At 30.4% G+C, this 13,057-nt stretch overlaps 1 protein-coding gene across 1 annotated transcript; it reads right to left on the bottom strand.

The window, feature by feature from the left end:
* Positions 1-3,677: 3,677 nt before the first annotated feature.
* Positions 3,678-9,980, bottom strand: LOC145166885 (putative E3 ubiquitin-protein ligase RING1a). Its single transcript, XM_079085939.1, has 10 exons — positions 9,728-9,980; positions 9,552-9,603; positions 7,359-7,417; positions 7,066-7,147; positions 6,842-6,962; positions 6,004-6,045; positions 5,162-5,725; positions 4,947-5,054; positions 4,061-4,243; positions 3,678-3,944 (listed from the first exon to the last, which is right to left on the bottom strand). Exons 1-10 carry the CDS (start codon positions 9,864-9,866, stop codon positions 3,909-3,911), a joined length of 1,386 nt encoding a protein of 461 aa, XP_078942065.1. The 5' UTR covers positions 9,867-9,980; the 3' UTR covers positions 3,678-3,908.
* Positions 9,981-13,057: the final 3,077 nt, after the last annotated feature.

The raw sequence follows: 13,057 nt of genomic DNA, 5'->3' as shown, positions 1-13,057 counted from the left end.
GATTTTGGAATCATTTGACGAAAAGTCTTATGATGAATTTGAATCTTGCTTAGGAATAAAGATTACAAAAGCGACATTCATGGGAAACTATGAGCGGATCAAGAATTTGTCAGAACTAGTACACAATGATGTATGTGGACCGTTCATATCAACAACGATACAAGATAAAAGATACTTTGTTACCTTCATTGGCGATTTTAGTAGGCATGGTTATGTTTATATGATTAAAATTAAGTTTGAAACCTTTGTGGTGGTCAGGAAATTTTAAAATGAAGTAGGGAATCAACTAAGTAAAATAATTAAGATTCTTATATCTGATAAGGGTGGAGAGTATCATAGTCAGGAATTCAACGATCATCTAAGGAATTATGGGATGGTCTCGCCGTTAACTCCACCTCGGACACTGCAACATGATGGTGTAGCCAAGAGGAAAAATAGAACACTACTTGTTATAGTTTGATCCATGATGATTCACACTACACTTCCAGTCGACTTATGGGTCTATGCCTTAGAAATTGATAAAAGTATTAAACCTTGTACCAACAAAAAAAAATGTTTTAAAAAAACTCTTTGAAATATGGAGTGGAAATGCCTGGTTACTAGCATGTTTAAAAGTATAGTATAACATGTGTATTTCTTTTTTATAAAACGATTTTGTTTTATTTAGTTAAAATTATTTAACTTTAGAAATCATTCACTTTTAAGCTTTTATAAAAGTGCTAGTTTTAATTTTAAACAACCATTAAAATAAGAAACATGTAATAACATATAAAATATACAAGTAACGATATCACCAACCTCAATCCTTTGTGTCTCTTCTTCGAGCCATCAAAGGAGAGACAATTTGTACTAAGGATAAAATGACACTTCAAAGCTCCCACTTGATCAACCTCAACCCTTCTCGAACTTCATGGGACTCTAAACTCCTAAATTCTCTTCATGGTCTTTGGTTTTCACTACATTATAATTTTCAATTCTGATACAAATTTTCCTAACTAAACTATTACATTACAATTTTAAAAAATTACATATTAGCAAAGAGAAAACAAATGAAAGTCACAAAGACCAAAGTTACAACCAAACATGCAAAACATTTGTCAAGTTAAGGCTCAATTTATTAGATCCATACAATTCAAAACAAACAGTTATTTGGAACTTGAATTACAACTTTTAGATTAAACGAATAACCATAAAGTTTAAAGCAAGTTGACATACCATTGTTTATATCATCTCGCATGCAAGAAATCATCCAAACAACAATGTCTTAATATTGACTTTAGTTAATAATTTATAATTAAACAATGAAAATAACAAGCAATGTGATAACCAATTTTGCAAAACCATCTTATTTGCATGAATTTATTATTCTGAGTTAGATGCAGAAAGTGATCACGCATACTCATATTAGAAAAATCAAAAAATCGGTTTCCGTGAACAGTGACTACCCTCCGCGTGTCAGAAGGTAACACGTCGCGTGCAAGCACGTGTTGTGAACCAAAAGCTACGCGTTACACTCCACGAGTTAGGTTTCGGGTAATCCAGTTGTCGACGTACTACGTACACAAAGTCGATGCAGGGCATAAAAGAGGAAGAAACGGTTTTTGCTCAAACCTTTTTTCGTTTTTCAAATTCAAAAAGGTTTTAAGACTTTTAAAATTTACAGTGGCCTAGTCTAATTAGTCCACTAACATGAAAATATGGTTAACACACACAAATTGGAAATCATGTGCTATAGACGTGAACAAGTGGAAGTAATATCACTATTAGGTTATGAGTATACAAAATCCACAAAGACACATAATGGAAGCATATAAAAACAGATCTTGTGAAGCTAATAGCACATCCATGTTCAGCCAATCTAAAAAAAAAACTATAAAGGGGTAAAGATACTTACATTTGTAGCATTTGATTTTTTGGTCTAGCCAGTTGATCGGATGTGTAGAATCCAAAGTAGGATCCCCTGATTTAGTCTCACCCAAAGATCAGTTCATCAACCTTTGATAAGTTTGGATCAGCCAAACACCAAAACCCCAAATGATTAGGGTTTGTGTTCTTCGGACGCGGTATGTGGACGAGGCAGATATTGATTTTAGAAAGGGTTAAGAGGCAGCCGAAATTCTTAGGGTTGTATCACTTCGATTGTTACTACATATTTATCCATAAGATTTTACTTTCAAAACTTTAAACTTAAGCCCCTTAAGTCTACAAGTTTATGTTAATCATATAAACACTTAATTAATTAACAAACTGGATCCCTCTTATTCTCTCATGTCATTTATTGTTCATACGTGTAACCCACAAGGATTATGTCATTAATAGTAATATTACCAACTGTTGTGACTGCGGGCACTACTTCTAACAAAGACTCTCTGTCTTCTTCACCAAAACATCATCATCCAACAACTACACAACATCGCCTGATGCACAATTTCCACCCGGATTCAGCCAACAATAGAAAGCGTTTAATGTTGTTGACTCACCGCCTCATAGACAACGAAATGGAAAGAAAACGACATGCATCCTCACAACCTAATGAAATAGGTGATCTCGTCAACGAAATCGTCGGCATCCATATTCAGTCTGCATGATCATTTGACTCATGTATTCTGTGAACTATGATTGCAATGAAACGACAAATTGCAGCAAAATATGGTTGAGAGTTTTAAAATTTTATTTTAGAAATTCGGGAATTTTTATTATCACGTCTTTTTTCATTTAGACTAGTTTATTTTTAATTTTAAAAAATAATTTATTTTATTTTATTTTATTTTTAGTTTTTAGTTTTAAATTAATAATAAAAGTTTAATGTAAAAAAGAAAATGAAAATTGAATGGATTGGAAATGACTAAAGCCAATGACTTACATGCATTATGTCTCAAAATGCCAAAATGACTAAAGCCAACGACTTACATTAAGAAACTGAGGTGGTGAATCTCAAACCAGGGCCCGATTTAGAAAGGCTGTGTAATATTTTTAATTCTTTAAAAATGTTGTTTTATTATTGTATGAACTCATTAACATATTTATTAGACATATATTATAATAGTTAAAGTTAATTACTTAAATAACTTATATATAAGGTTTTTCGACACTTAACTTTACTTTTTTTTTCTCTATTTGATCCTTATATTTTTCATTTTTATCAGATTAAATCTCAATTTTATTTATTTATTTTTTCTAAAATATCTTACATCTTTATGTAAAACAGAAAAATTACCGATAAAGCTCCTAAAATGATCAAATAAAAAAAATAGACTTTTTAGAAAAATTAATATATATATATATATATATATATATATATATATATATATATATATATATATATATATTCTTTTATGCAATTAATATATAAAGTTTTATCAGCATTTCATACTGTGATAATAAGCGAAAAACAAGACACCAAAATTCATAAATTATAACGTCAATATCATATTTTCATAGAGATAACAAGTTTTTCTAGGCCCAGTTAGTACTAGTTAAATCTGTTACATTCCAGTTTAGGTTTCTTCTGCTGCAAATATATTAAGAATATCACAAAACATAAAGTATTTTTTTTACTGTCATTGCTGAATAGATTTTTCAAAGCATAAAGTTATATAATAAGAAGGATTAAATTAAATTTTCAAAATTCAGAATCTCAATATGAAAAGAATTAAAAATAAAAATAAAAATAAAAATAAAAAAAAGCAACTATCTTAATTTACAATAAAAATAAAGGTAATAATAGTCACATTACGACCTTTTTTTCCTAACTATAACAAAAATATCGACAAATTGTTGAGATTTATATTTTATCCAATCTGTTTCAACTACTAATAAAACCATTGAAATAAACATATTCATAAGAGAATTCATACCAACTACTAATTTCCTTTCTCATATCCAATCATATTCTCACTCACTCATGATTATGAGCTACTCAACTTCTTCCTGTATGCAAGAGTCTGTAATCACATAAACAAAAAAAAAAAAAATGTATATGAAGTCAAAAGTAAGATGGTGTAATAAACAAATAAATGAAAGTATGATGATATTTGTTGAAAGGGTTTAAGTATGTTACGAGATCTTTGTGAGGTGAATTTTTTGCAACATCCAACAAGGTTTGATGCTCTTCCAACAACTGCAACTCATCAGTCAAAGGATTTATAACAACAGGCTCAGGCTGTTCACCAGATGAATGATCCACTTTCACCAATAGTAGCTCAATCTCATCATATTGCAAACCTTTCTCAACAGCAACATACTGAATTCATAAAAATAAATAAATAAATAAAAACACACCAACTTCAGCTACTTAAAACTTAAAGAGGGATACTATCATCCAAACACAAAAGTGATTTTCACTGCTATAATTAGGTATATTTTTCAAAATGGAAAATGTTATAAATAGGTAGATTTTTCAAAGTACAATATCTTTATTATTTTTACAATTTGAATAATTTATTCGATAGCTTTTTACTTTAAGTAGTAACTGGTAACTCCAACCACTTAGTAAAATCTAACCTTTTAATCATCTTATAGGTCCTTGTCTAATAACATTTCATTTTATACCCTAGTGATATTTAGATATTATATCTTTATTATTTTTTTGATTAGTTAATCTCTTTAGTTAAACATACAAAATAAACAAGAATATATTTTATAAAAAGAAAAGATATATCATTTAAATGTAATTAAAAAAACTTTCAAAATAAAACAAATACCAAACATTATAAACCTTTGCAATCACATAATAAGTTATCGTTTTTTATTTTATTAATTTAAAATTTAATAATGTCAAGTAATGTTTTTTTTTGGGGAATATGAAAGATTTTTGTTATAAGTTAAAACAAACAAATAAAAGTAGGTCGCTATTTTTTGCATTTAGCCCAATCTTAAAGTTAAAAAAAAAAAAAAACACACACACACACACATTTGTCACATTGTAAAGTTGAAGAAAATTTCACCTGGCCAACATGTATGATTGGCATGGTTGGGGTGCAGCAAAGGTATAGATGTGGCATATTGGGTATATTTTGTTCATCCAAGGAGATGAGCTTAAGATGAATATCCATCTGGAAAATCAAAAAAAAAAAAAAATTAAATTGGTTTAGGATGTAATTACTTATGTAAACATGTTTTTAATGAACAGTTTTATCTCCTACTTTATACATAATTTTACCTTATCATTATTTTGTGGCAATTTTCGAAGATGATCCATAATCTTGGAAACCCTACTGTTCCTTGTACTCTTCCCACCACTATTACTTAAACTCCCATGCCTTGTATGACTCCTAATGCCACCTCTACCCCACGCCAGAATCTCTGAACTGCCGCCAATCCCCGCCGATACCACCGCCGTTTCCCTGGTGGTTTCCACCTCGTTGTCACCATCGGCACTACTTGACGGCAACGAAGAGCGCGTCCCACTCCCACCCCATCTCTTGTACCTCTTTGGTCTTGGCTCAGTACATGGCTCAGGCTCAGGCTCAGGCTCAGGTTCAGGTTCAGGCTCAGGCTCATGCTCATCGCCAGAAGATGAGTCTTTTCCTCCTCCATCATCTTCATCATTGTCTGATTCTTCTTGGGGTTCAGATGATTTCCAGCTTCTTCTTCCTCTTAGGTTACGTGTTGTGTTTGCCTGTGATCTTCTCATGAATACTGCAGCTGTCGCTTTAGCGTTTGTACGTTTTTTTCCTAATGCTTCCAGTTGTCTTCGAGATGTTTGGGCAATTGAAGCTTGGATCTGTGTATATGGTACAATATATTCCAGGAGATGTGAGTAAAATCAAAATATGAAACCATGTTTCATTTTAGGGTTTAGGGTTTACATCAGTTAAATGATTATTTATGCAAGAATGCTTTTTGTAAAAACATATCTTGATTTAGGAATCTTATTTATTTCAATATAGATATATAAGGAGGATAATTTTCCTCTTATTCTTTTTGAACTAGAATTCCAATTATAAGTAAAGAATAGGTCGATGCAACCTAAGAATAAAAACAAATAAATAACTATCTCACCTGCTTATTCCGAGCTCTCTCCTCTTCATGAAAGGCAAACTCCTGCTTCCAGACATAAAAGCAATAGTAAGTTTAACAAAATATAAAGCCCCCATTTGTTACACATGTTTGTACCACTCAAAAAGATGGAAAATACTAGTCTGTGCAAAAGACATAAATGCCCTCCTCATCTTCATCATCAAAAACAGCCCTAGAAAGCTTGTCTAGTACTTGGAATTTGGACTAAATATCAATTTTTTCCCACCCAAAAAGTTGATACAGTGACTTGCTTTCTTTTCTGTGCAAAAGACATAAATGCCCTCCTCATCCTCATCATCTAAAATAACCCTAGAAAGCTTGTCCAATACTTGAAATTTAGACTAAATGTCAATTTTTTCCCACCCAAAAAGGTGATACGGTGACTCGCTCTTTAGTCTGTACAAAAGACGTAAATGCCCTCCTCATCCTCAACATCAAAAATAGCCCTAGAAAGTTTGTCCAGTCCCGTCCAGTACTTGGAATTTGGACTACATCTCAATTTTTTCCCACCCAAAAAGGTGACACAGTGACTCGCTCTCTTTGTCTGTGCAAAAGACGTAAATGCCCTCCTCATCTTTATCATCAAAAATAACCTTAGAAAACTTGTCTAGTCTCGTCCAGTACTTGGGATTTGAACTAAATGTCCAATTTTTCCACCCAAAAAGGCGATACAGAGACTCGCTCTCGTCTATGCAAAAGACATAAATGCCCTCCTCATCCTCATGATGAAAAAGAGCCCTAGAAAGCTTGTCCAGTCCAGTATAACAAAAGCAGCCAACATACACCAAGATAATGAAAGAAAAAAAAAAAAAAAAAAAACCTCAGCCTCATATTTATCAATATCAGGATACAAAACTGCAATGAGGGCATCATAATTCGGATCATCCCTTAAAGATCGACGGCTTGCACAATGAGCACGACACGCAGGGCATTCATTGTTCCTGCCAGGTGTCAGTTAATAAAAGAAAAGCCTTTTTCCAAAATAAATAAATAAATAAATAAGAGAAGTCATTAAATAGCATTTGCAATGATTTGAATGTGTACCCGAGTCTCATTGATTTGTCTATGCATTCCCTACAAAACCGGTGTAGGCATTCCATAACTGTTCTTGTCTTCCGAATAATTCCTGTTTATCAAAGCTTGGTAATCAGTTTTATCTAATATACAACAACTAACAATTGCTCTTTTTAGGGTTTAGAACATTATACTTTGAGAATTCTATCTGTATTCAAATAGTGAACTTTTGCTCCAGTATACAATTATCACAAGAAGCTCCAAAATCATGCTTACATGTAAATATGTAATACAGTTTTAAAATGATAATAGTAAATTAGTACCTAAACAGATTGGGCATTGCACCTCCTTGCGAATTTCAGCTAGTTTTACAAGGACAAATCTGGAAAAAACATCCCCACAAAAAGAGTAAAATCTACTATGAAAACATATAATGATATAATACCAGTTGTTATCTGGATTAAAATTTTTATGGATTTAAATGTAAGAAATAGGAAACTTACTTTCGTTTATTTGTTTATTATAGCATTCTACTTTCATTTCTTTCTATTAATGTAAATCTACCTAATTATAGCAGTGTCATATAAATACAAAGCAACTTTCACTGATATATTTGGCTAGATTCTTCATAGTACAATGTCATAATAAGAAAAAAAAAATGAAAGAATAATGAAATAATAGGGTAGATTTTCAGAGTGCAATGCCTTAAAAAGAAAAAAAAAATGGAAGTATGATGCTTAATAGAAATAAATGGAAGTAGGATGTTGTAGTAAACAAATGTTCATAGCCTCTTCTTAATCATATACACATTCCTAAGCTATATTATATGTACATTATGGGATCTATATATATACATATATGAATGCATATGTAGACATAGATTTTCAACATCCTTCATATGAAAGATCTATAAACTTCTAAATATTCATAGCCTCTTCTTAATCATACAATATGTGCATCTGTGTAAATTAGTGTGGTAATGTATTATTTCTTACACACGATAATTAACATTAGAAGTATATGCATTCATAGACAGAAAAATGTTTCTATTTATTTTAAGTATTAATAAAACCTTCTTAGTGTAACAAAATTTTGGTTTGTTATTGTTATAACTTCTAACATTATACAAATTAATATTGTAACGACTTTTATCTAATTTAACAACAAGATATTAGTAACTTAGCTTAACAACAGATTCAGGTGACTATTATGTGTTTTGGGTTTCCCAATGACATTCAAATTCAATAAGAATCAACCAGATGCAGATCTGAAATTCTGAATACATTCTCTCACATATATGATAGTTGAACTAATCCTTGATAAATAAAGAATCAATGCATCATTGAAAAAGCAAAGAGCAGGGTATCCCGAAACTATACAGTTATCTTTAGGAGTGATAGAAACACAATAGGAAGCAAGCTATTATGTACATATGTTCTCCAAGAGAAGCAAATGAAAATTTGAGAAATATACATTCTAATTGCTGATCTTAAAAGACATTAAACGGGAACCCCACTTCACATCTGTTATAAAAACCTTAGAAGACATGGCTTATAACTGGAAACAGTTCCACTTTGCCTCAAAAAAAAGTACCAGGGTTTCAAGAGTTAGAATCTTCTTAAGTTAACATCTAACTCTGCCCTATTTATGAAATATAGAAGGAAACAGATGCACAACTAAACAGAAGTTAATCTCAACTTAAATCACAGATTCACAGCGCCCTGAAACCAAAGCAGAAGACCCTCTCAATAGAGACCTTTATAATTGCTCTAAACCTATGACAACTAAACCTATAAAACAATGTTAAACGCAATGAAATCTATAAAAAGAGCATACATTCCACCAAAAGAAGTAGCTCAACAATCACCATCAAAGAATGGTCAATCTCCATTTCAATCAATGCTCTTAGTAAATATATCTCACATCAGCAATAAAAATGCACTATTTTCCATAAAGAAAAGCTATAACTTTCTTTTGAGGTTGAGCATATTGCTTTTTGGTGCAATATTGATATGGATTGTGTTGCTAACTTAACACTGGCACTTGTTTATCAACTCAACCAACTGGGATAAGCGTAGCATTCTTTGTTTCCAATTAATACATCCAAACCCATCCCTTACCACAATTCTTAACCTCGCTACTTGAAAATATGCAGTATAATCAGAATTCAGAAAGGGCATTTTGAGAAGATAGTTCAGAAATGTATCATAAATCTAGGGTCTGGAAGGTGCAAAACTAAAACCGCTAATTTCCATTTTACTATCCACATGATTCGCATATTCACGGCATTCGGCCAAATGGTCGCTCAGATAGAACTAAGCAGTGCGTAATGACAGAAAACGACTGTGTAGTAGCGAGTTCATACATCACAAAATAGACAACATGCAGATCTCGAATCAAAATTGATCGTATAAAAGTCAAAAACACGCTCACAAATCACAGCATATATAACTCACGATGCAAGAAACAGTCACAGAAAGATATAGATACATGAAGTGTGTACAGAAAGAACTCACTCGTCCTTGTCACTGCAACTAGAGGAGGCGCTTCCATCATCATCCGTTTCCGCTGATCGAACAAACAAAAAATGAAAAGATCGATACAAATGCGGAGTAGAAATCACGTAATCTCCGACAGATAAAATCCCATTGAAATAAATAAGTAAACAAATCCAAAATCTCCATAAACAAACCTTGCTCATCTTGTTCTACGTCTTGGTCATCGTTTTCTTCTTCGGATTCCTCGTGAATGTTCTGATTATTACGTTGCAGCTCAACATCGTCGTCATCGTCCTCATAAAGAGCTTCGTGCGAACGCTTTTGTGCCGGCATTGACTCTACTCGCCGCCGATAAAACTCACCGGACGGCGGGCGGAGAGATAGATTATAGGCTACGATGCAGAGAGGGAGAGGAATAGCGTAGTGGTCTTTCTTTTTTTGGCCGAATTACCTTTTTATATATTTCTTTATTTTATTTTATTAACCTTGAGTTATGTGGAAACAGATCGACACGTTGGCATTTGGAAGATTATAATTCTTCCTTTAATCTCCGGTAAAACTAGGGATGCCCTTAGTTCCGTTTGATAGTTTCTATTTGGAAAAATGTTGTCCGGTAAAATATTGTTTGGGAAAGTTTTCTGACTGGGAAAGAAAGCATGTTGTTTGATTGTACATCTGATTGACTGTGCTGAATGATAAAAAAATAATAATTCAATAAAAAATAAATTAAAAAAATTTATTTATAAAAAATTAATAATCCAATAAAGAAATAAAGATGCGGGTTTTGGTGCATAATTGTCTTTCCAGCTCATTCAGCTAGAAAGATATGATTTTGGGGCTTTATAGGAAAGACATATCTTACCGGGAAAGACCCATTTTTTTGTGCAAATCAAACAGTCTTTCCGGTCCATTCAGCCAGAAAGATCTGTTTGGCCCTAGAAAGATGCATATCAAACGGGGCCTTACTTTAATTTTGTTCAATTTATTAAAAACGAAACAAAACATTGGTAGGTAACAATATCAAAATAAACTTCGATAATTCGTATACAAATACTTTTTAAATATGTAATTTGGATTCGTATATGTTCATCCTAACCTTCATATTACATGCCTAAACACATACATGATGTACTAAATATGTTTCAATCTCCAATGATATGTTTTATACGTTTTGATTTGCATATTAAATATTTATTTATGTTTTAAATTTATAATACTGATTTATTCTCAACCGGCTAAAATACACTAGTCAGTGTACCTAATTGTACAGCAGTATATTTGTGGCGACCAAATATTGAACACAAGGAGAACGGGTATGATTCATTTCAGATAATAAAGTTGTTTATTAAACTAGAAACAAGAAAATAAATTAGGTGGGTGTGGGTTTAGGGGGAAGGGGTGTTTAAACTAAATTAATAATTTAGCAAAAGCAAACAAAAATAGAGAATGATTTAAAGTGGATTAGTAATGTATAATCCTTTGTTTATGAGACTATAAGTAAAAATATAATACTTTTTAGCTGAGGTAATCTAAAGAAAATTGTAGTTGACTCAAATATGAACGTGTGAACATAAAGATCATTAAAAACCAAGTTTGTATGAAGAAGAAGCTCGATTCGGATCGTTGTATATTTATTTTACATGTGATCCCTTTGATAACTTTTTGTACTGGATTGTTAATACAAGTGTACGCCGAGAGGATTTATAAATTAAAAACTGATGATTTTTTTATATACCTTGTGTTAAAAAGCGGGTGTTACTGTGACATCCCTCATTTTTTAGATGCAATTATATTTTTTTCTTAACACTTTAAAATATCATTTGTCTTTGTTGCGGAAAAAATCTCAGTTAAATAAAATATTTTTAGATAACAAATATTGTTTCAAAATAACAAAAACATTAAGGATGTCATAATTAAATTTCCAACATAGGTTATAGCGTAAAGACATAAGGTCCTAAATATTATTACAGACTTGCTTCTTATTTCACTCGGCCTCCTAACTTAGATTTCAGCAGCCTTTGTATAGCTACGTATGATGTATTGTAACAACCCGGTATTTTAGAGTAAATAAAAGTCAAACCCTCTAAATAAAATTCGAGTTTTGTTTATTTTGTTAAGATTATAAGGGTTAAATATGATTTAAAATATATAAATGGTGTTTTTATATAAGTATTTTAATGTTTGGAATATAACCACTTAGACTACAAACACAATTTTGGAGTCAAAGTAGGAACCGAGAACATGCGAAAGGTCCTACTCTTCGAACCGAAAACCCTATCGAGAATATACTAATTCTTTTTTGTATTTTCTTGATTTAAGTATTTTTTTAAGAATATCATTGTATGTTGTGGTTGAAATTTTAATTTAAATTAGATTAGATTCATGTTATCGATCATATGTTATGGAAGATGATATATATAATATTTAATTAACTATTGTATACATGTTTGTATGTTCATGTTGCTTCAAAACAATAACTAATTAAAAATCATGGATATGTCATATTATCCATATTATCTATGTAAGCCTTTTTTAAAATGCAAATTGTCTATCTTATCACTTTATGTTTTAGTATATGTTTAACATTTTAATTATAATAAGAAGTGTTTTTTAAAAGTTTCTTTCACTTATTAATAATAACAAGCGGTTTTAAAATTAATAAGCAATAATTATAAATAATAAAATCAAATTACATGGATATGTCATATTATCCATGCAAGTCTCTTTTGAAATGCACATTGTCTATCTTATCACTTTATTATTTAGTGTATGTTTCACATTTTAATAATAATATTAAGTGTTTCTCAAAAAGTATTCTTTAACTTATTATTAATAATAAGTGATTTAAAACTAATGAATAACAATTTTAAATGATAATAACATCAAATTATAAATTACATTTAGCTATAAATAAATTGTATTTTAAATGAACATCATTGTTGAAATTAGAAAATGATCGCATAAGTAAAAATATAATTAATCAATAATAATAATTGTTAAAAATTATACTAAATAGATAATTATATTTAATTCTATTAATGAGGAATATGGGTTGATGTCAATGAATATTATTGTTCAAAATAATAACATTTAGCTATAAATAAATTGTATTTTAAATGAACATCATTGTTGAAATTAGAAAATGATCGCATAAGTAAAAATATAATTAATCAATAATAATAATTGTTAAAAATTATACTAAATAGATAATTATATTTAATTCTATTAATGAGGAATATGGGTTGATGTCAATGAATATTATTGTTCAAAATAATAGAGATTATATATAATCTCTATTATTTTGAACAATAATATTCATTGACATCAACCCATATTCCTCATTAATAGAATTAAATATAATTATCTATTTAGTATAATTTTTAACAATTATTATTATTGATTAATTATATTTTTACTTATGCGATCATTTTCTAATTTCAACAATGATGTTCATTTAAAATACAATTTATTTATAGCTAAATGTAATTTATAATTTGATGTTATTATCATTTAAAATTGTTATT

Source organism: Lactuca virosa, chromosome 1, assembly GCF_052849685.1.
Source record: "Lactuca virosa cultivar CGN04683 chromosome 1, Lactuca_virosa_CGN04683_v6, whole genome shotgun sequence".
Lineage (NCBI taxonomy): Eukaryota > Viridiplantae > Streptophyta > Magnoliopsida > Asterales > Asteraceae > Lactuca > Lactuca virosa.
This window is presented reverse-complemented; position numbering and strand designations above follow the sequence as displayed.